The sequence below is a fragment of the Pipra filicauda genome, unplaced genomic scaffold (assembly GCF_003945595.2).
Source record: "Pipra filicauda isolate LSUMZ 115617 unplaced genomic scaffold, ASM394559v2 scaffold121_size3267253_pilon, whole genome shotgun sequence".
Lineage (NCBI taxonomy): Eukaryota > Metazoa > Chordata > Aves > Passeriformes > Pipridae > Pipra > Pipra filicauda.
This window is the reverse complement of record NW_024103674.1, coordinates 1,021,531-1,040,429: the sequence shown is the minus strand read 5'-3', so window position 1 is coordinate 1,040,429 and position 18,899 is coordinate 1,021,531. Positions and strand designations below refer to the sequence as shown.

Here is an 18,899-nt window from a genome sequence, read left to right as displayed (position 1 = left end):
TGCCTTGGGAGGTGATGTTCCCTTGCAGAGTCAATGGAATAAAGCATCCTGCAAGTGGCTATGTCACCGTGCCCCCAACGAGCAGCTCTGGGTTTGGTTAGACTGGCTTCCCCCTCCCCCAGTGGTTTGAAGAGTTCACAGTGGTATAACCCAATGTTTTGGGGAGACAGAAGCTGAGAAGTTCCCCGCTGCAAGTGAATGGGTGGAGTGAGGGATGCACATGAGCAACATCCTCCAGGACTAGCCCAAGGATAAGCCCCACAGACACCTTGCATCTCAGCAGGAACAGGGGGAAGGCAGGCACTGGAAGGACCAGGAAGCAGAGAAGGACAATGCCAATGCAGGGAAAGTGCATGTTCTGGAGTGGTCTTGGAGTAGTTCTGCAGTGCAAATGTATGGGGAGGGGCATGGAGAAATCCCTTCTGGAATGCTGCATGAAGAGAGGTAAAGGTTGGCATCCATGTGGCAGCGGACTGGGTAGGGGGCCTGTGTCCAGCAGCTCTACCCTGTTCTTCACATTTAGTGGGTTTCGATCACCACTGGCTCGTAAACTCCAGACGAGACCCTGGGGAGGCAGAGGGGGAGAAGAGGAGGGAGGCAGGTTATTTTCCGCAGTCACTTCGAGCAAGCAAGTTCCGATTCAGAGCTCTCCACTCACAAACACCGTCCTCTAACCCCACACAAAACACTGCAAATCACGAGTCAGCCTGGCTGGAAGTCAGCCCTCGTAACACCGAGCAGACAGAGACGTGGCAAGCCAAGACTAGAGAGCTGGAGAGAGCTGGGTGTAACACGTGAACCCTTCCAAAGGACAGAGGAAAGGGGGGAGTATCCCATCCTGCACAAAGAGCCTGCATTCCTGGCTTTGCTGTGCTCCCAGTTCTGCCACCAACTCGACACATCTTTGTATTAACATTATTGCTTTTCTTTTTGTTCAACTCAAAAGGTGCAATAAAGGCTCAAAGGCAACTGGCCGAGGCATTGTACTAAGAGCTATTGTGGTGAGAAAAAGTTTCATTGCTTCAGGAGTCTTTCATGAGAGGACAAGCCCTCCACGATTATGGAGGAGGCAGGGAAAAGGGACAATAAGAGGCAGGGACAAGGGACAATAAGCCAGGCTGCCGACGCAGTTTTGCTGCAGGCCAGCAGGAGGCAAAGCTCCCTCCTTCAGGAGCAAACGGGAACCAGCCTCTACCATTTTGTCCTTTCGCTCCTTACTTCTGTTCCTGGGTCTAACAATTAGAATCCCATTATCCCTCTGAGCTCCTGCTGAGAACTACATTCATACTCCAGGGCAGCTGTAGCCTGCCTCCAAAGGGATCTCAGGGGCGTTAATGTGGGAATAAAGCCACCATGTAGCACGTGATATTTAGAAATCTCTCCTGCAGCAAAAGGTGGAAGTTTCCTGGGTACAGAGAGCTCCCCAATCCCCCTGGAGACCCTCTGTCTGCCAGGCTTTTGGGAAGTTTACCTGTTTCCCAGCTGAATTCCACTCAGCGTAGTTGTTCCATCTCTGCTCACAAACAACCTCAGGTTACTGTCTGCAGAGAGAAAAGCAACACAGACATTAAAATCCAGAGCTACCAACCCTGCCAGGTGCTCCCCTCCCAGACATTGCACAGTGGTCAGCACAGAACAAGTGTGTTTCTGTGGATACACGTGCACACTTTCTGCTGGTGTTCCCACAGCAATGGAGCCCCTGGGACCTCCTCTCCTTGCTCTGAAAGGGAACCTCCATAACACGAAGCTTTGGAAGAGTAAAGGCGGAGAAATTAATTCAGTGATACTCCTCCAGCTGCTTCTTTTAAGGCAATTCCATTGATGCAAGTTCTTGGTCAGCTTAAGTACATCTGAACAGATGAGATATGGGGCTTCATGATGCTTTTGTAGGCTCACTGGAGATGACACTCAGCCTGTTCTGCTGGCAAGAGGCAGCTGCATTCAGTCTAGTTTTAACTCATGCTGAGTGAGGTGTAAATCCCCATATGATAAGAGTTTTACCATGTACAACGATTTAAGGTGACTAATGGTAAGCTAAAGAAGCACATACAACAAGCTAGGCTCAAGTTCAAAACCTAACAAAAAACCTCAGATAAAAAAAATCAGATGAAAAAGATTGATTTCTATGCTAAACTGAAAAATGAAAACAAATGCAGTTATTTTATTAGTTTTCTCTTAACAGATGCTATGACTATAAAGGATAAAACCCCTTCTTAAGTTCTCAGCCAGACCTGGTCACCAGCAAACTATAACCCATAGTTATTCCCATCTTTCTGCAGAGATGTGCTGTTTCCCCTCCAGTTGTGCTCTCCTATTTTAATAAATACCCTTGGGCTGACCCTGGACAGAGGCCACTAGAGCAGTGCAGGCAGCTGATGTAACTGATTTCCACTGCACTGAGAATCAGTATTTTTCCTCTCTCTCCCCCTGCATGTTTGAGCTCCTGTTCAACCTCTGCTGTCACGTGTGGAACAGCAGCAAGTGCTATTTGTGAATGGATGTGCAGCTCTCAAACCCACATGGTTTATCTACCACAGAAACACCCAGCAAGCACTGAAAGCAAATAGCTGTCAAAAGGGGAAGGGAGCCCCTGGCAGATCAGAGCTGACTGTAAACCCTTGTCAGCCTCACTAAAGAACAGCCCAGACATCCCCTCTGAGACTCCCCCTCTCACCTTCAGTATTGCTGACATCTGTGAAGTCCTGACTCTGCATTATTTTCTCCACTATATCATCAGCATCGATCCTGGTGTCATCCACTCGGGTTGGGTGACTCTCCACTGAATCCTTTTTCCTCCTGGGGGAGAGGAAACACATGGAAAACTTACTCAGCTTTTCAAGACACATATTTTCATATGCAGTCCTGCTTCTCTTGGCAATAGTCCCCTCCTCAGCGGCTACAATCCGATCTACCGCTGCACGAAAGTCAAGGAATAGGTTCTGTCTCTCCTTCCCAGAGAAGGGTCTTTGCTCCGCAGTTACTCACCGGGAGGGTCTGTCCAGCAGAAGGGCCGGTCTGGGGGGGCGAGGTGGCTTCTCTAGTTTGTGGTCCCGCTCTCCCTCAGGACACTCCACAGTCATGCTGAGCCCTCCGGACGCGCTGCTGCTGGTGGACGTGTTCCGGCGGTGGGTCAGGTCGGACATGCTGGAGGAGCGGGAGTGCTCCGTGCTGTAACCTGCAAACACAGTGTGATCACAATCCACACCTTCCCTCCCTTCCTGGCAGCACAGTTAACAGGCAGGGCAGCTTCACACCAGCGTTTCTACTCCTGCATACACAGGTTTAGACACAAATCCGTGAGCTCGTCTGCAGAGACTAAGCAGGAGACTGGTATTACAGAGCAGGGTGAGAGATGGCTGCAAATCACTCTCACAGGGATTCATCACAGGAAAGAAAATAGATGTGGCCAGTGCTGGCAGAGTTGTGTGAATCAATGGTTACCAGAGATCTTGGACTGCTGGCTGGCGTAGCTCGAGTTCCGCGAGTGCCCCGAGTGGAAAACTTCCTCCGGGCTGGACAGGTTCTGATCTGGTTCTTCTGGGACGCCTGCCAAGGAACAACAGGACACTCTGCTTACACCATAACCAAGCCAGAACACTGTGCCCTGATCAGCTTGGACTAGAACCTGATCTTGGGATGCCAGATCGAGGAAAGGACAAGTCTGCTGGCAGAGCCCTGCTGTCCAGGCCAGCACAGAGTTTAGAAACACCTGGGGAGTAGGAAAGACCACAATGAGCTTCTCTGTCAAGTTTATCACTAATTCTAGCATCTAGCACCTCAACTTACAAACATCTCTGGGGACTTGTAGCCTCTAGAAGGACAGGTAGTATCTGAAGCTATCCCTTGGTAAAAACATTAAGACCAAGAAAGCATCAGATGGCCACTGGCAGTGAAGTGTTACAACCTCTGTTTGGGTGCTTCTGTTACTGCCTTTCCCCCTCTATTACTTGTGAGAGAGCCTATACCATTTAAATCACCTCTGAATTTGATACAGAAACCTCAGCGTAACTTCTGCTCCTCTGCTATGACCCCTGCTTGTCTCCTGCAGGAAGCTTATCTAGAAGTGCACAAATGTAACACATTAGCCCAGCTTTTTAAGAACAGCACTTGCACCCTGTGCTCAGTCACTGAGGTGATGAGACTCGAGTGCTATTTTGGTGCAGTGTATGTGCCTGCACATTTGGAATGTGCTGGGAAGGAAAAAAAAGGCAGTGAAAATGCAGTGTCCTTGAAAACGGGCTCATACAGAAGCCAAAGAACTGCATCAGCAGCTGGAACAAGGCCATTGGACCTCAAACCAACCTCTAAAACCTTCAGAGGAACTTTTCTAGAAGATAACTCTGAGCTACAGAACAGCTGAGTGGGGAACAATGTTGAGTGTCATTGAACACAGTGGAAAGCAGGGATGAGTGCAATGCATGAATTATTAAATCCCCAGCAGTAACAAATCGTTTTATCTCCTTTAACAGGAATATGCATATGGCAAAGACTCATCCTTTCTCTCCTCAGTTACAGCTAGATGGTTTTGTTTTTCTCTATTTTTCTTGATGAGCAATGGGGTTGAGGATGGGAAAACATAAAAAATTAAAGAGTTTCTGTGCTTGCAACTGCTGGGAAAAAAACAAAGGAGCGTCCAGACACAGCCAAACATTGCATGGCTCCAGGATGGGCATTCATACCCGAGCTGAGAATGGCAGTTCTTGGCTTGGTCTGGCGCAGGGAGCCGATGGTGGAGGAACTGCTGCTGCTTGTGGTTCCCTCTCCCTTGCAGGTCAGCTGCAGGGTAGAGTCCTGCCCTGGTATGGTGATGGATTTGGCGGTGGAAGGAGGCCTGTAATCAGAAGGGAAGGAGGTTACAGAGTGCCAGGCAGGGGCTGGGAATAAACTCTATTTATCCCACCCTTCCCAGCAGGGGGAAGCTGGCAGCCCTCTGACCAGCAGCTCAGTGGGGTGTTGGGTTTTGTTTTCCTAGATTCCAGACTCAGGTCTTCCCTACCTTGTACTGCATCTGGATTGCATTAACAGGAAAAGGCAAGTTTCCGAGGTAAATTAAGGCAAAGAGGGACCATTCAATCATTTATGCAGGACAACAGGCTCCAAGCTTGCACTGTGCTCCAGAACACCAACCAGAGCTGCCCTTTCCCCCCCAGCACGTGTCCAGTGGCCAGTTGGCTTCACAAACAGGAACCAGTTTGCTGTTGCATCACTGTCGATTCCAGCTCCCTTTCTGTTACACCTTTCTCACTCAAGGGCCAAAACGAAACCTTTTATCCCAGCAACCCCATCCCCCTATGAGAGCACTTTTACAACAATCAAATAACCTTTCCCTTCTTTAACTGATGATTAAACTACTTTTCAGTGAGACTAAAGTGTTTTTCCAGCTGTCAAAATTATTTTTCTGGTTATTCTGTGTGCTCCCAACATCCCTTTGTAAATGCTGGCTGCAGGGCAGAGCTATGAGTGCCTGGAGCCCCCTCCCTTCCTCCAGAAGTGTTTTTGGGTGGAAGCCACAGAATGTGCAGCGTGGCAAAGTGAATTTTCCTGTTGGAGCCCTAACCTCCCTGTAGCCTGAAATCTGAACTGTAACTAATGGATCATATTATGGTTTTTAAGTGAGGAGTGAGAAATAAAAACTTTTATTTGTCTCACTTGAAGCTCTGAAGAAAGATGCTACATGAGAGGACCTTTGCAGTGTTTTGGGAGAGAGAATAAAGCACTGAGAATATTTTATGTGGGCAGCCAAATGGCTGTGAAGGTTCCAGGAAACCCACATGCCTTCACCAGGAAAAAACCTCCCTAATCACGTTATCAGTGATTTACATGCACACAGGTGCTTTGGAGACTTTGCTTCACAGGTTTGTAAGCCTTTTACAGCCTTATGTAAGCAAAGTGTTCCTGCTCAGCCTGCTCTGCCCCCCTCGGTGACCCCCAGAAGGAGAAGGTTCATCCACCCCTGCGGAAAGTCAGTGCTTGGAAATGATTTCCCAGCACAGTTTTAATTCCTTCCTATCCCCCTAATGAGTGCCATTTACCAGAAGCTCTACTGATCAAGGACTATTCCACATGCAAAGCTTCCATTTTTAGACATTTGCACATCATCAACATATAAGGAGAAAGTGGCAGTGACTGCAAAAATCCTTTAAGAAAATTAGGAGGTTTGACTTTCAGACAACCTACTTACATTAAATGGATATTTATATCCAATTCTGTATAATTTTCAGGCACTCTAACAGTAGGACTTGCTTCCATAGCAAAGGAACAACAGGTATTTTTGTCAGACATATTATTTCCAGATATCCTAGTACCCCAGATTTAAAACATCTGTTACTGCTATAAAATTATGGTTTAAGATATCAAAAACTTCTTTGTTACGCTTCCTTCTGAAGCAGAAATTCTTCAGAATCAGATGACATTGATTTTGGGCTTGAAGGTCTCAGGAAATGCTGCAGCACCATGAAAAGCCATTCACAAAACAAACCTACCAAAATTTATGCAGCATTTTATAACACAAATGCAAGCTAATTTATAAACACTTCCAGCTAGCTCCTAAAATTAGACTTTTTAGCCCAGGAGACCACTGCTGCAAGAGACAGCCTCCAGGTAAAGCTTTCTTCTCTTGTACTGCTGGGAGTCAAAACCAAATATTTCTGTGGGCACGTGGCAGCCCTGCTGTGTGCAGTCACACACCTTCCAGCACACCACAGCAGGGCTTGGACTGCAGAGCCCTGTGACACCACACTGCAGTGTAAGAGGAGATGCTGCCAGGATATTTGTTAGTTGATTCACCAACAATTCTTTAAGCAGCAAAACTGCTTCACATCTTAACTGTATTTATTCTTTCCTAGCACAAAAAACCCCACAGGACTGCAATTTCCCTGCTAATACAAACTGCGAAGCCTTTAGAAAAAAAAAAAAAAAACAAACCAAAAAAATTAAAATGTTTCAGCCTTGCAGTATTTTTGTTGCTGTTTCAATCTGAGATCTTTATCCTGAATGATATGTGCTGAAGCATGTCCATTTCCAAGGCTGTTTTCTTCAGTGACCTTTGTCCTCTTGGAGGTCAGTGAAACCAACCCCAGAGCCATGAGAAATTCTACCCTTCAGCAAAACATGAAGTTTGTCATCAGCATCTACTGGTTTCCACAACCTAAACTCACGCTAGCAGGGAAAACACTGTGCACAGCAATAATCAAACTGGGAAAGCCAGAGCAGAGAACAAAACCAATCAACAGCACAGGCTGGATAACGCTTTTCTGGCTGATTCAAATGCTTTTAAGCTTTTCCCTGTTCTTCCCAATATCAAGGGCATTAGTTTTCCTCCTCTACATCAGTTTTAGTCTCCAGCAGAGAACTGCAAAAGGAACAGGTGTCCTGGTCTGCCCAGAAACTCACGTTTTGAAGCAGGGGTCCCCCGAGAGCAGCGACATTCCGATGGTGACCTGGAGAGGGGACACAAGGAACATCTTTAGCAGTGTTCCTCACTTCACAACAGCCACGGGGTCAAGGGCTGGGTGTAAAGATTAGCAAGATCTAGTTCCTTTCCAAAGGAAATCAGCTTCAGGGATTTGGCAAGGTATTTCCCTTCCTGCCCGAAATCCCTGGCATCAGTAACTTCAAGTGGCTCAGCAGGACACCAGCCCGGCCACCCTGACAATTCACTCAGAATCTCCTCCCTCCCTCCTGTTCCTGGTTTCTTTGATGACAGAGAAGGGTCATCGCTTGGCCAAATCGATGCCAAATTATCAAAGGGCAACTCTGATAATGGGAAGCTTCCCAAGTCAGTCTAGCAGCACAAAAGCAAAATCCTGTCTCTGCATACTAACAGGACCTTCTCTCAGGTCTGGCACTGCACTCTGGTTGTGATCTTCCCTGAATTCAGTCATAGCATTTCAGCTGTGGCAGTAGCAGCTGCTGTACCTTTAGGATGGAGTTGTCCTGTCGGGTGTTCTTAGTATCATATCCTTCCAGCAAGCAGCAACGGACAGTGGATCCAGAGCCCGCAAATTCTGCCAGATTTAGATCAGCAAAGCCCAGCTGCAGCCAAGAAAACAATGGAGGGGAACCGGAGAGAACAAAGGTTACTCAATAAAGGGATACATGGTGTCACACAGACCAAAAAAAGAGAGAGCATCTGTGAGCAAGGGCAGAAACAGGAGTGGTGGCTGTGAAGATCCCCTGTTCTTGAGGATGGGCAGGGTCACATTCCTAATCCCAAGTCAGACAGACACTGGGAGGCCTTCAGGAAGCCAAACCTCTGTGGAGGAAGGGCAGACAGTGGTGGTGCTGGCCAGGACAGTGTTAACCAGCCTGCAGCCGTTGCATAACCAAGGACATGGAAGGCACTAGGTCAATGATGTGGAAAAAACAGAATCACACATACACAAACATAATAAGGCACTCTTTGTATCGGGCCATCCCAGAATGCAGTGGAGCATGTGAACCAGGAGATGAAAGGATATTGTTACAGAGGAAAGTGACACCATCCTGAAAAAAACAACTGAGATTTCGGCACAGGGAGCTGGAAGCCCGCAGCCATGGAGCAGTGCATGTGCCTCACCCCTCAGAGGCAGCTGCTGGGCTGGGGAACTCCTGGAGCAAAGTTTCCTCAATGCTGCTAAGGCTTAACCAGCAACGGGGATGTTTGACAGGCAGAAGGGAAGAAAAATATTTGGAGAGATTTACTTGTGAGCTCTCTAAACCTCTTCTAACAATGGGGAAGCAAACAGGGAAGGTGACAGAAGGTTGAAGATCACAGGTAAATTCAAAGAGGGCATTGATGCCTCCGGAGTAAACACAAACACAATGAAGGATACCTTTGTTTTCCTGCCCTAATTCCTGGTGTAGTAACAGAGTGCTTCAAAGAAAAAGTTACAGCTTGTTTTATGCAGAGCTTTAGGAATACAAGTCAGTTGTGTCTCATCTAATCTGACCAGGAAGAAATGCTGTACCCCATGTTTGGACAAACCATCCAAGCATGGAGAGTTTGCGTCACTTCAGCATCCACATCAGCTCCCAGGAGAACACAGAGCACAGGTGGAGCAGCAGCAGGTCATTCCAAGCACTGCAGAACATTCCTCCTGCCCCACTGTTGACAGCTGGATGACACAACTGAACGGGGAGCCCCAACAGTAGCACCATCCTACGGAAATGTGGTGCTCTGTCAACTGTGGAAGCTGATAGGGAGTCAGCACAAACCACAGCCATTGCCACAGGAACCCTGGCTCCCATGGCTCCAAATCAAAAGTCTAAACCACAGTCTGCTCAAGATATATGATTGAAGGGGAAACAGCACCAACATTAGCATAGCTGCTTCCTCCACCCCATTCGCAAAAGGGAACTCCTGATGGCAAATGAAAAAAAGATGTGGGATAGAGAGGGAGCCTTTCATCAGCAAAAAAGGAAGGAAAAATATATCCCAACTTTTCTCCCTCTCTTCTCCCTTCTTAACAATTCCCTTAATGCAGGTGTTTCTCCAGCCCTTGCCCTAGAAATTCCTCTGTCTCTTCTAGCCAAGGGCTATGCTGCTTTCTAATTATTCACCGATAAGGGAAAAAACAGCAAATTTTTATCTCTTGGAGATAAACAGGACAGGAGAAAGCAACAGAAAGAGCTGCAATCCATCACTGTGACAAAGACACAGAACAACCACACTAGGAGAACAACAGGAGTGGCCCAGACCCAGTTCCTTTTTCTGCCACCACAGCACTAACTTCTTGAAGAAGATCGACGTCAGAGTGTGGGAGAACCCTCCAGCGACCCACACGGTGTGCTGAGGTCAGAAGCTTTTTCAGGAAGCAGACTCCCAGTATATAGAGGAAAGATCCCTTAACAAAAGGATGTTTTCAGATATAACCTTTCAGAATAGTTTCCTCAGTTTTCCAGCCAGCTGATAGTGTTTCTTCCAGCTCAGAGGAAAGAGTTTCCGCTTTATCAGTCCTTCCTGTTGTCTTCCGCTCCATAACCCCTGACACTGAGGTGACATTCACGTCAAACCCAAAGGTGTGCAAGTCAGTGGAAACTCTGCCTGGAGCACAAACAGCTCCATCACTCTCAGCCTCTACAGAGGGCATTCACAAGTTGCATTATCCTCTACATCTGCTGCCATGATTCGAGGAGTTTTCAGCTGAATTAAGACAGTTCAAATAGGTGTGGACTTATTTTGGTTTAAAATGGGAAAATAGTTGCGTGGACATACACCACAGACTTCTGCTAGAAACACTGGGAAGCCCAGATCAGTCAGTCCTGTCATGAGGGCCTGTCTGGAATAAGCCTGGTCCATAGGGCATGACTGCAATCACCCTGTTTGGTGTGACATCCCTTGTGCCTAAGCTGCTGAAATGCTCGGATCATCTTTTAGGAGAACACATCAATTTTCTTCACATAAGACCAAGCAAGACACCAGTACAAGAGATGAAAAGCACGTGAGATTTGGTCTAAAATTCTGGGCTGGAGCAAGGAGGTCTCTTTTAAATGCCACTAAACACAATTGAGTAAAAAGGAAGTAGGTTAGAGCATGGCCTGAATAAGAGTCCAGGTTAATTCCACCATGGAAACATGCCTTCAGGCTTCCTTTAATTCTGCATTTCCAAACACTGTGGAAAGCTTGAGGATGGACGCTGCGGGAGGCACAGACTGATGGATTTACTATGTCTCAGAGGCATGTCTCTTCCTCCAGCTCTGCTGCTCTCCCTGGACAGGCAGCCCTGCAGAATGAATAACCTCCCCACAGCGTGAATTTAGTGAAAGAGAAACTGATGGCCCTAGAGACCATGTCCTAATTAGCAATGAAAAAGGAACAGTGTGGGCAGCCACACTGCCCTGTCTCACACAGCACAGCAGTTCATAGGAGTGCAGTGCACCCTTCACAACCAGTTGCCTCCGTGGTCTCACAAAGGATATTGATGAGAAGAAATTCTTAAAGGGCTGTGCGTGACCTGAGCATCTGTTTATTAGAAACCAGCAGCAATGACTCATTTTCAAACAAACATGATTTCGGGCACTGTGTGAGCTCAGCTTCTAAGCCAACATTGTCTCTTGATCCAGCACAAGGCAGAGAAGGGGGTGGCCCATTGTCTGTTCCATAGCAGAGGCAAGAAAATGAGGAGGAAACAAACCAAAACTAAGATCCCTGCTGATCCACTTGGTTTTTGCTTCAGTGCCTCCTATCCTTTGGAAGGCAGTGATTCCTGCTGTAGGTTTCTGCCTGCACTCACAAGGCAGTGAGGTGCCTGCCCCAGCTGACTGCTGTGTTCTGGAGAACAGAACTGGAGTCTGTGTTTCTTTATTAGGGAGACGCTGCCAGAAGCCAGAGAGTTCACATCTGACTCAGAACTTCCCCAAAGTCTGAGGACATGCAGATCATCTTCCCAACCCCTGTCTCAAATCCACATCCAGTGCAATCTGGATCCTGTCCTAGCAAGGGATTTTTTTGGGAACTCTCTTAATTCAGGCTTAAACTCAGAACTAATGAGCATCTCTCCAGATTGTTTCACTCAGCAGCCACTGGTTTCTAATGGGTGTCAAGGACTAACAGGAGACAAGGCCATCATCACTCTGCCACATTTGCCCTTTCTGTGCTCTTACCTTTGAGTAGGTTTTTCCGCCCTTCAGCTCCTATAATGGGAGACAAAACAAACAGGAAAAGCTGCTATTATATGTGCTGGGGAAACAGGGGGAAAGACATAACTCAATCCTGGAATCTGCTCTCAGGATTCACAAATCTCTGTCTCTCAAGAGCTACCACGACCCCGGTTGCTCCCACCCTCCATCAAGTACCCTTGCTGGACAGAGAGGCTCCATTCCAGCACGTCCTGGCCCAAACAATCCTTCCTTCCCACCACAGTCCGTGCAATTTTTCCTGCTGACAAAAAGCACCCAGTAACCAACACCAGTGCACTGGTGGTACTACCTGCCAGGAGCAGAAGCTGGATGCTCACCTTACGGACAGACACTCGGCAGATGCAGGGGTCCAGGAGCCCTGTGGCGGGGTTGGCACTCATTTTACACACAAAGGTGAATTTCTTTTTCCAGCGGACACAGTTTTCCTGAACTTCCTCTCTGTGAGAATGAAAAACAAACAAACAAACAAACAACAAATCATTCTTCAAATAAAAGTACAAAGCCAAATCAGTCTCGACTATTAAGTACCTTTTTTAATGGCTGGCATCCTGGCCTGTAAAGATCCTGCGCAACACAGCTTGGTCCACACCACCCAAAACGGCGCCACACAAGGGCGTTACGTTACCATTAAGCTTTTCACTAGTCAATAAAGGTAAAATCCACCTAGGTTACAGGCAGACTAATCATCTCATCAGCAGAATTTGCCTTTAAAACTCTCACGAGCTCTCTGACATTTCCTGCTTAGCCGGTTTAGCTCATTCACCGTCCGGCGTGGATGGAGCCAATCTCTGTAACCCAACTGGGCTGAAGGTTCACAAGCTTATCTTCCTCCAGCATGCCTGTTTGTACAGCCTCTGCACAGTGAACGTGCTGTGTGTCCTGGATGGTTTGTCCTTCCCTGCTTCTCATGCTGGGAGGAAGCCAGTGAGGACAGCCAGCTCGGAGGAGGACAAAAACACATGTGGAAATGCTCCTGGGTTCAGGCAGACAGGGCCATGCCAAGCAAACACTGCACTTCAAATCATGTGGGGGGTTCAGATGCAAAGCAGTTTCTGCCAGGGAGGAGGTGGTTTTGCTTGCACAGCTTCTGATCAGCCTATCCTAATCTCCAGGGCGAGTGGAGAAGCACATGGCTCCTGCCTGAGCCTGCAGGAGGAAGAGAAGATGCCTTCCCGAGCACAGGAATTGCTTCAGGTACAGCTTTGGCTGCTGCAGAGCCCTCAGGGGAAGCTGGATTTCACCTTTCAAAAGGAGCCTGGAAACAAGGCATGTGGGTCCTTCCACAGAGCTCTGGTTTGCCCACTGAGCCTCTGCAGGACCTGATCCACTTATGGTTCGGAGCTTGGCCCTCAGCCAGGTCAGTTCTCAGAGTAATGAGGCCAGGGGAGGAAGGGAAGGCACTGCTGACAGCTGCGAGCAAGCAAATTTGCATCTCGCTCTTATCTCTCCTCCTAGCACAGGACTAAGGGGCAAGGGCACCTGATAAACTGTTTGCTTTCGCAGGGAAAGGGAGGCTTCCCACCATCTGACCCGGGCATGGTGCAGGCCAAAGGGATTGGTGGCAAAGGGGAGAACGATCAGCCTTGGTAGTGCCTCAACTCTCCTCCTGGGAAGGAAGGGGCAGAAGCTGTAGCCCAAGCAGCCCTTCTACAACCTGGAGCTGAGCCCAACGGGACAAATCCAGGGACTGGATCCCAAGCCAGAAGGTCCCTGCTGGTCCTCTGAGACATTGTGGGACTGAATCTGCTGGCCAAGACACAGAGAACAGAAAAGGAGTCACTGACAAATAACTGAAACCTGTAATCCTCTGTAATGCAGATAAAGGCTGATCATCCCTGTTTAAAACAAGAGAAAACAGAAGGCAGCAATTCTTTCAAGGTAGAGAACTTAAAACCCTTCCAGACAGAACTCAGGCTTGCTATTGAAGTCAGTGAAAAGCGAGACATCTAAGTGCCAAAAATACCGTTGAATCTGGGATTAATTCAAGATGAGATCTGGTTCTCATTGCTCCACTCAACTCACTCCAGCTCTTTCAGACAGGAGAATAAACACTTCCGGAGGGAATAAAAAGGTTTTGCCTATAATAAAATATTCACCGAGCCAGCCAAATTAGGCAAGTTACATTTCAGATGTGGGTGCCTTAAACCTGACTCAGTAGCAGGTATCTCGAATGACCTAAAGGAAGGAAAACTCAGGCACAGATGAAAAAAAGGAATTCAACAGAATGGAAAAACACTTGAGGACACATGTGCTTCAGCGATGCAAGGCAGGTACAGGGGGATGCAGAAATCACTGAATATTTTAGCAGCATTAGGTGTCTTTAGAAAGGAATTGCTGGTTTCTAGAGAGCAAGGCTTCACACTGAGTGCTGGAAGGCAGCTACAAGTGAACGATGTTCAGTCGGACAGGTAGGACAGCACACTGTTCACAGTTCACACACCTTGTTCTCAGCCCTGCTCAGAGCTCTAACTCCTGCAAAAGTGAGTATTTACGGGATTAAGCTCCAGCTCCCAGATCCCAAAGCTGCTCTGTGAGTGGGATCATCAAGGGCTGCTGCAGCACGAGTTTCCTTACTCAGGAGTTCTCACTCTTTTTACAATGCAGCCATGATTAAGCATCTGCTGGATGCTGCTAAGTCCAATGAAGGCTAATTACTTCAAAACGCGGCAAAAAAGTACTGATTAGTAATAAAGAGCTTCATAGCTAATTTGCCTTTAGCAAAAGCTCCGCTAACAGACATTCTGCTTCTTATTAGGGATGTGTGTTGGCTTCCCAAAACTGCCGTAGATACCACACAGTGCAAGGGATTAGGAAAAGGATTTGGGGGGGGTTATGTTACCCACAGAACAGTGAACACGAACCCGAGCTGCAGGTGCAGCATAGCTTGGGGCTTTTTATGTCTTTGGAAGAGTCTGCACAGGGTGAGAAGGAGTTTACAAGATAAAATGCTGAGCTGCTCTCCAGTCACAAGTTTCACAATCATTCAACAATGAATTTCAACCTCTTTTTTTTTTTTTTTTTTTTACTTTAAAGAGTGGCTCTTAAGGGTGGAGGCTGGGTCTGTATCATTAGACAAGCAAGGGACAGCTCTATTGTTTCAAACCAAACTCTTAAAAATTAATTCCACACTTCCAAAAGATGGCATGTGGGGAAGCAATGGGCTTTGCCTGTCCACCTCCCACCAAGCTATCGTCAGGCTGGTAATTAGAGAACACTAAAATAGGGACAAAAAAAAAAAAAGGAGAACTCAGATGATGAGCAGTTTTGTACTTAGCCCTAGAATATTCTCTGATGTACAATTAGGAACCATCATACAGAAACAAAAAACACACAAGAAGGGTGGTGAGGGCTGCACCGAGAGGCGTTTCCTTCCATCCTAATCACAAGGCAACTAAAAGTGAAGCAGAAACTCACAGCTTAAAACCAGAAGTGTCTAATTTTAAGTTTTACCCTGTATTTGGAGAGCCAGAAATAGTTCAGACCAATGCCTGGTACCAGGTGCCAATTCAGTGGGTCTTCTTCAGAAGTTTTATTTTAAAAAAGGCTGCCTGGACCATTTTGCAAGAAGACTCCCAGAAGGCTGAATCCCTGCCAAGCTAAGCTTTGCCCTCTTCTGACTTGAGACTTATTCAAAGCTGTGTAATTACTCTTCAAGACCTAAATATATCTCCTCAGAATAAACTGATGCAACCCTGCGGCAGCTTTTGTGGAAAGTGCAGTTTCAGAAGGAGCTTCTTGGGTCTTCCAACCCTGGAGCTGCTCATCTACCTCCAGCTCTGTGACCAGCCAGAGGAACAGCATTTTGCATCCCTTATCCACCATCCTACCCCCTGAAAGAAGGTTTACCAGAAGAAGAGCAGTTGGGAGATATTTCACCATAGCATTGTGTGAATCCAAGTAATGGGAACCATGCACAGCAGGAACCCAACACTTTACCTGTTTTTAGAGGAGCAGCAGTGAGCTTGGTGAAGCCTCCAAGGCCTCTTTGTGTTCAGATCTCACACACAGCTCTGGAGACAGGTAGAAGAACACACGAGGAACAGATTTTAAAGAGGAGCTGTTTACCAACTGTGATTTTAGTGCCGTGGACAGAATAGCACTGTTCCAGAAAGCCACAAAGCTCCCTATGAATCCAAGCTGGCTAAAGCAAACACTTCTAGAAAAAGGCCATATATATGACCCGTGCTATCTTGGGCTCCCTCTCTCCCACATGAAAACCTAGCTAATGAAACACTAGAACAGAGATTAAAACTTCTATTTACAGACCGAGGGCTGAGTTGTGCCCAACTGGGTATCAAGCTTCCAACGCACCACTCGCTGAAACACTTTTGCCTTGCTGAAGCACTTAGGAAAGCTGATGTTTCACCCTTACTTTGTGGCAGTTGTCACATGTAAGACAGTGTGTCATAAAAAGGCCACAGCCTTACTGGGAGGGCAATGACAACAAAAAATAGCTTTTTAATGCCAAATGTTTCAGTAGAGCAGCGTGTCTCAGTCTGACATTTCGTGCACGGGAGCAGATGTGGGAAAACCTCAGGCTAAATGAGACAGTAGATAGATAAGCACACATACAGAGCTTCTTATTCAGATTTTCTCCTCCTCTTCTACACAAAGGGGAAGGGTAAGCCTTCCTATTTCTGATGGTCAGTCCACATGCTCGCTGTCCCCCCTCTGAGATGTGGATCTGTGTCAGAGCCTTCAAGCAGAACTAATCCTCCTGCTCACTCGCTCTGCATCCTCCTCACTGGTTCACCACTGCAGCAGGAGTAACAGCAGCTCATCTGATAAGGCACAGGAAAGATAAAACCATTTTACAGAGGCCACCAAGCCAACTCCCAGCTCAGATTCTTTTAAGTGCAAGGGGTTGAAGAGCAGCCCTTGAAGGGCCCTGACACACACCAGCAGTGAGTCTTTTGGGGAGGAAGGTAACACAACCTCAGCAATGCAGGTACAATCCCCTCAATCACAGAGGGGGATAAAGAAACAAAAAATCCAGTTATTTCAGCAGGTTGCACATGAAGGGCATCTTCTACAGCGTTTCTTTACACAGCTCTCTTTCAGCTGCAGAGACCACCCTAAGAACAGTCTCATCTATTCCCCAGTCCTCCCACAGGCTCAATTAGAGCAGGATCACTGACACTCCCTTAGCTTGGCAAAGCCTGGAACAATCCTGTGTTATGCTCTAGAGAAGACAGTTACTATTTTAACCAGGTTTTCTAGTGCAAAGCTGTAAGAAAAACCATTGGTAAGGGCAAGGAAAATTCCCTGAAAAGCCTGTTTCAAAACTGACTTTCTAAGATGCTCAGGAACCAATATTCACACCCCACCAAAATATATTCCATCCTACTAACACAGCAGGTCGTGCTACAAAAACAGGGCCTGATCACTGCCTATAAAACACAGAAATTACAAATGTGGGTGAATCTACATATATAATAGAAAGCAAGCCCTCATTTAGCCATTAGCTGGTTTAGATATATGATCCAAAATCTGCAGGTATCCCCAAATAATGGGCTTAGGACAGGGCACTTCACTGCAGCACATGTTATAAAATTAAAATGCAGCTCTGAGGCTTTGCCATCCAGATGCCTGGCAAGAAAAAGGAGAGAAATCCACAATGAACAAGATGCACCGTGGACAGATAGCACAGGAATGGGTCACATCAGTAAAAGCTTAGAGCTGCCATAATCCATTTTATTTTGTTGTCAAGCTCATACACAGGCAGAAAGCAGAAGCAAACATGATGCAGTAACAAGTGCTGGGAAGCTCAGTGGAAATGTATCCCAAGAATGAGAGGTGACACACCATATTCCTTGGGGAACATCACACAGGATCATAAAACCCAGCTGGATACACAGTGCGTGAAATCCAAGGCATCCATCCAACCTGGAGGAGGAAAAATGCTTTACAGCAAGTTTACATGGAGGGGGTTTGCCTTCCCTGAGCAGAAGCGGAGCAAGGGCTGCACAGAGCTCCCCACAATAAAGTTACTCTGTGCCTGAGCTTACATCACTGAGCAGAACAACTGCCAACCCCAGGAGCTGGACGTCTCCCCCTCTGCAAACAACCCCGTATTCTCCAGCTGACAAGTGCTGGTTGTTGTGCAGGAGACACGAGCAGTTATGATGGAAAAATGGCTCAGAGACAGATGATGCAGCCTGTGTCACTGAGAGAACTGAGCAAGCCTTTGTCATTTGAAACAAGTCTTATTTGGATGTTAAAGCACTGCAAGTGTTTTAAGCAAGGGTTCGGCAGTAAAGTCATCACATCTACCACCTGCTTGCAAAATTAACTTCTGAATTCCCAGCAGACCCATTCCAATGGCCCACGATGGAGAGGGACACCTACCCACACCTCCCTCTTGGCATCAGTTTACAGCCATTTAATTCTTCAGTTGCACTAGACCAGTCATATATATGGGCTCTCCAAATGCCAAATGTGAACAACAATGCTTTAAGAACGAAGCATTCACATGACCCAGCATTTTTTGGAGGGAACACGAACCCTCCAAAAATTTCTGAAGGGTTTCATCATGCTATGTCTCACAGTCTCACACCAGGAGATGGACATACATCCACTCCTGCTGTTCACTGGCAGCGGGGGAAGCGGGGGAAGAGTGAACGGGGAAGGAAGAGTAGGGGAAAGTCAGCTCAGAAAACCAGATTCCGCTGATGCAGTTAACAGCACAGCCTGCCTAATCCTTATTTGACTGTACATGAGACAAATACAGGAAAAAGGATTAATGGCAAATGCACAGGAAAGAAAAAAGCTAATGCAAGAAACCTCAGCCACAGCTGAGAAACCAAGGTAAGGAGCAGTCAAGCTTCACTGGGGGACAGGGGACGATGACAACAGCACCAAGTATGTCAAAGGCAGGCGAGGAAAGAACTGGAGCAAAAACAACCAGGCGAGCATGGAATAAAAAACAGGATTCAAAGAATGATTTAGAAATCCTCCTCAGGAATAAGCTGGTATCTACCAGGCAAGGGATTGACTTTTTATGGTTTTAACCTCATTTCCAGAAGAAGCCTATTTCCGTAAAGCTTTTGAACTGCGTGTTACAGTTCCCTCCAAGGCAGTGATCAATCTTGATAAAGGTCCACCAGTACAAGCCAGGGAGTGATAATACCTCCTGGAAAACTGGGGTGGCAGTCAGTCAATCACCAGTAGAAAACCCTCGAGCATCAGCATTCCTAGTTGTGTATTAACAGCTTCTTTGAAAGTAATTCAGTTATGTCTGGACTCCAGTCACGTGCACCCAGACACGTGTCTTTTATAAG

At 47.0% G+C, this 18,899-nt stretch overlaps 1 protein-coding gene across 1 annotated transcript in view; it reads right to left on the bottom strand.

The window, feature by feature from the left end:
- Positions 1-339: 339 nt before the first annotated feature.
- The window catches only part of FAM102A (family with sequence similarity 102 member A), a 33,126-nt gene continuing 14,566 nt past the window's right edge, over positions 340-18,899 (bottom strand). The window contains exons 3-12 of the mRNA XM_027729900.2: positions 11,937-12,057; positions 11,584-11,613; positions 7,918-8,034; positions 7,393-7,439; positions 4,680-4,831; positions 3,442-3,546; positions 2,986-3,175; positions 2,675-2,796; positions 1,472-1,541; positions 340-565 (exon numbers count right to left, since the gene is read on the bottom strand). Of these exons, the coding sequence (XP_027585701.1) occupies positions 520-565; positions 1,472-1,541; positions 2,675-2,796; positions 2,986-3,175; positions 3,442-3,546; positions 4,680-4,831; positions 7,393-7,439; positions 7,918-8,034; positions 11,584-11,613; positions 11,937-12,057 (1,000 nt within the window). The 3' untranslated portion in view covers positions 340-519. The remainder of the gene's footprint in view (positions 566-1,471; positions 1,542-2,674; positions 2,797-2,985; positions 3,176-3,441; positions 3,547-4,679; positions 4,832-7,392; positions 7,440-7,917; positions 8,035-11,583; positions 11,614-11,936; positions 12,058-18,899) is intronic.